Source organism: Morone saxatilis, unplaced genomic scaffold (assembly GCF_004916995.1).
Source record: "Morone saxatilis isolate NCDOM2014 unplaced genomic scaffold, NCSU_SB_2.0 Contig8, whole genome shotgun sequence".
Classification (NCBI taxonomy): Eukaryota; Metazoa; Chordata; class Actinopteri; family Moronidae; genus Morone; species Morone saxatilis.
Window position 1 is genome coordinate 16,320,974 of NW_023340257.1, and position 3,910 is coordinate 16,324,883.

General features: G+C 40.6%; 1 protein-coding gene across 2 annotated transcripts in view; it reads right to left on the reverse strand.

Annotated features, from left to right (window-relative positions):
• The window catches only part of relb (v-rel avian reticuloendotheliosis viral oncogene homolog B), a gene marked incomplete at its 5' end in the record, with an annotated part of 10,115 nt that overhangs the window by 5,947 nt on the left and 258 nt on the right, over nt 1-3,910 (reverse strand). For both annotated transcript variants that reach the window (XM_035680471.1, XM_035680470.1), the window contains 2 exon segments: nt 2,561-2,739; nt 3,711-3,731. In XM_035680471.1, coding sequence (XP_035536364.1) covers nt 2,561-2,739; nt 3,711-3,731 — 200 coding nt within the window.

Consider the following 3,910-nt stretch of genomic DNA (forward strand, 5'->3'; position numbering starts at 1 on the left):
TTTATACTCCACTACATTTATCTGACTGATACAGCTCGTAGTTACTTTTCACATTAAGATTTTACATACAAACACATTTAGTAACCTTATAAATTGCATTGTTCAACCTTTATGGCTCCTGATTTCTTAAAAAACAGTGTCTAGTTTCAGATGTCTACAGGTTGCTGGTTGTTCCAAAGATGTATTTGCCATTTAAACATCTCTTTGAGTACCAAAAAAGGTAAAATTATCCAAAATTTTAAAAAGCTGTGTAACAGAATTTAAGTTTTTGCTTATTTTCAGCCCCATCAATCATCTCACACCCCCCACCCCCATGTATGATATACTTCCTATATGAAATAGGGAAGACTAGCTCTACCGCCCGCAGCTACAACAGTAACATGCTTCTCACATATTAATACATCAGTCCTAACAATCTAATAATGTAACATATAATATCAGTCGCAGGGGCTAGTTTGATACTTTAAGTACATTTTGCTGATAATACTGGAGAGGAACTTTGAATGCAGGACTTTTACCTTACTTAAAAGATCGGAGTACTACTACTACTGCTACTAATGCACTATATGTGATACGTAGCATTAGAAAACATCAAGCATCAACTTGTAGCGAAAATAATAATAACAGTCACAGACATGTTTTTAAAGTATAAAACAGAGACCCATTATATCATCCATTATAGGAGATGACACTCTAGGTGAATCATTCTGCATCACAGCTGCAGTGAAACCAAGCAGCTAAACTGAGCATGATTTTCCTTCATACATGTGCTTTCTATCAGTGCAAAGAGTCAACCATGCGCTCTTCTGACTCCTCCTATTGCTGTTTAATGCCTTAATCCTGCATTACACAACAGACCACCAAGCTCCTTCCGCTACCACTCATACTTGCTGCAGAATATATTTTTACTTTCTCTATCTTCAACCCTCACACTCTTCACCCATCGATTTCTGACTACTTAGGCCTCCGACTGGCTGCAATGTGACGTAAAACAAAAAGACAAAGCGACACAAAGTTCACTCAAGCACACGGCATCAGTCGAACAACAGATGTATAATCAAACCTGCAGGGAACAAAGACGTAAAGAGGTTCACCCTTTTTTGGCGCCTGTTTACCGATTATAAAGCTGGGGGTTCATTAAAGCAGAACTGCTGCAGAACTCCGGGTGATGCCTCTGCAGGAGATCATGTTACACAATATCCTGTCGAGCAGCAGATGTCTGTTCGTTTGTGTGTGTCTGCAAGCGCGTTAGCCTGGGAATACCTGTTAGCCTTTAAGAACACCAGAGCTAAACAAAAGCCTGGCCGCCCGAGTTTACCGGAAATAGGAAGTCAGCTCGACCTGACACAGATCCACCAATTGGAGAAGCAGCGCGGGACGAAGAAATTGACCTTTTACCTCATGAAGACACAGAAAGTTTGGCAAACTGAAAGTAGGAGTCAGATTACAGTTCTTCCAACGACTCCTCCTTCCTCTCTTTCGGCCCCCCCTCTCACAGGAAAGCATGATGAGGAGGTGTGTCAGCAGTCAACTTGCAGACGACAAAGACTTTTTTTTAACAAACTATTTACACACACAAAGAAAAACACACAGGTCATTTGCTAGTAAAGAGTTCCAGCTGTTTTTCTTATGGGCTTTACTTTTATTACCTGTCTGTGCAGGCTACAGCGTCACTGCAGTCTTATCAGATTACACCACTTCTGATCTCCCTGCTGTCTGTAAACCACGTGCTTTATGGTAAGAGCCCGAGCTCTCTGGCTGCCTAACTACTCCTCCGTAGAACAACAACAAAGCACCCAAACAATGAGAGGCTGCACACATACAACACTGCAGATAAAACATCCTCGCTAAAAGCTGTCTTTTTACATCCTAACAGAGAAGACTGAATGAGTTCAGTTGAAAACAACAAGCTTTCAATAGGACAAAATAACTGGTTTAGTCACACTGATTGTTTTGATTAATCATTGGGTCTATAAAATGTCAGAAAAAATTCCTGGAGAGCAAGGTAGATCTTCAAATTACTCGTCTGATAACAGTCCAAAACCCAAAAATATGCAATTAACAATGAAACAAAACTGAAATAAGCAGAAAATCCTTTTTTTGTCATTTTTGCTTCATAATTAACTTAATTATTATTAATATTAATGATCAAAATTGTCTATAAATTGTCTTATCAATTAATTAACTATTTGTTTTGGCAATAATGTCTTAATGTCTTACTTGGATGACGACAAGCTGGGAAAGGTCACAGGTCTGGTAGCATCTACCTTTCTTACTTAATATTCAGTAATCATAAATAAAAGCCTTCTATTGTGCATCATGAAACTTAATCTGGGTTCAATAACGCCTGCTGCTGCTCTCTCGCCTTCTTCTAACACGCAACCCACAACTGAAAAACGATGCCCTCATCCTTGCCCCCTGGGTGTTGCCAACACAAAAGTAGAAAACCGCTCATTGAGGTTGACAGCAGACAAACCAAAACAACAGAAATGACTACAATGGAACAGAAACATCACACCCAGAGATCCCACACCCAGGCGTTCTTGTTGATAAAACTCACCTGACATGCGGTGCCTCTCGCCAGCAGCACGGGCTGGGATGGCGTTGAGGGGCTCGTTTGGAGCGTCCTGAGGTTCTCGTTGCACGGTGGGCATTGGAGGTTAGCGGGAGGGGGAGGAGGTCCAGGGAGGCCGCCAACCGACCGCTCTATGTCCTCTGTGATGATTTCATCGATGATGTCTGTGAAAAAACGTTGAGTATAAACTGACTCAGACGGAAAACTCAACCAACACAACTGAAATGACTGTGATATTTGAATAAAACTTCTTAGATTAAGAGTAAAAGATAACATGACTTGTTTACTCCACACTGTCCATTATTTTCTATATCAGAACACCTATAGGTGCATTATTGTGTTTATACCATTGATCAATTAACAACAAACATAAGATGTGTTCTGTTACAGTGGTGAGTTAGTTGAATCCATAGTCAGGCATCATTGCCGTTTAGTGGTGAACTAAGTGCTGTTGCTATGGTAACAAGTATACCTCGAACTGATTTACACCTGTGGTTAAGGTCTACGGTGTCTCACACTTTACCAGCCAAACAGAAACTAGAGTTTCCTGCTGCAGCCACGGTGCATAAACTTGTCAACAAAGCATTTGTAACAACACGTTAAATGCAATTAGAGCAGAAACGATTCATCTATTGGGTGCATCAATTCTGATTACTCATTTGAGCAAATTACTGGTTCCAGCTTCTCAAGTGTGAATATTTCTATGATAATAAACTCAATATGTTTTGAACTGCAGTTGCAATAAATACAAGCAATTTGAATACAAATGTGTTTTTGTTCCACTACTTTTACTGTATATAGACAATTAAAAGGAGAACATAACAGGGTGATTAATGAAAAAGAAAATAAGTTGCAGCCTTAAATGCTTAATGATGTTATTTTGACTTTAGTTTTGTCTAAAGTGTTTAGTTTTACACCTCTGGGCGATTCAGCGAGAAACGATGAAAACACAAGATGAGGAAGCACAAATACTAATGACAGCCAACTTCTGCATGGGGTCGCCTCAGGTCACACTTTGCGTTCACGCCTTTCACCACGCATGCACTCACGACTGTGAGCAACAACAAAAAAAACAGGCACAAGCAACAAAAAAACAAAAACAACAACAAAACAAAAACCAAAAGAGCATACTCACCAAACTCTTCCAGCACTCGCTCTGCAGGACAAACAGAGAGCAGAAAGAGTCAGTGGACAGAAACACAGCGGGGTGGTTGTAAATGTTCAACCCTGCACGGAGCACAGAGAGCCGGGTAGGAGTGCTCAGATCCCGGGGATGGGTGTTGGCTCCTCTGCTCTGACAAATCACATGCCTGGTGATGATGTCAGCTCTCTCTC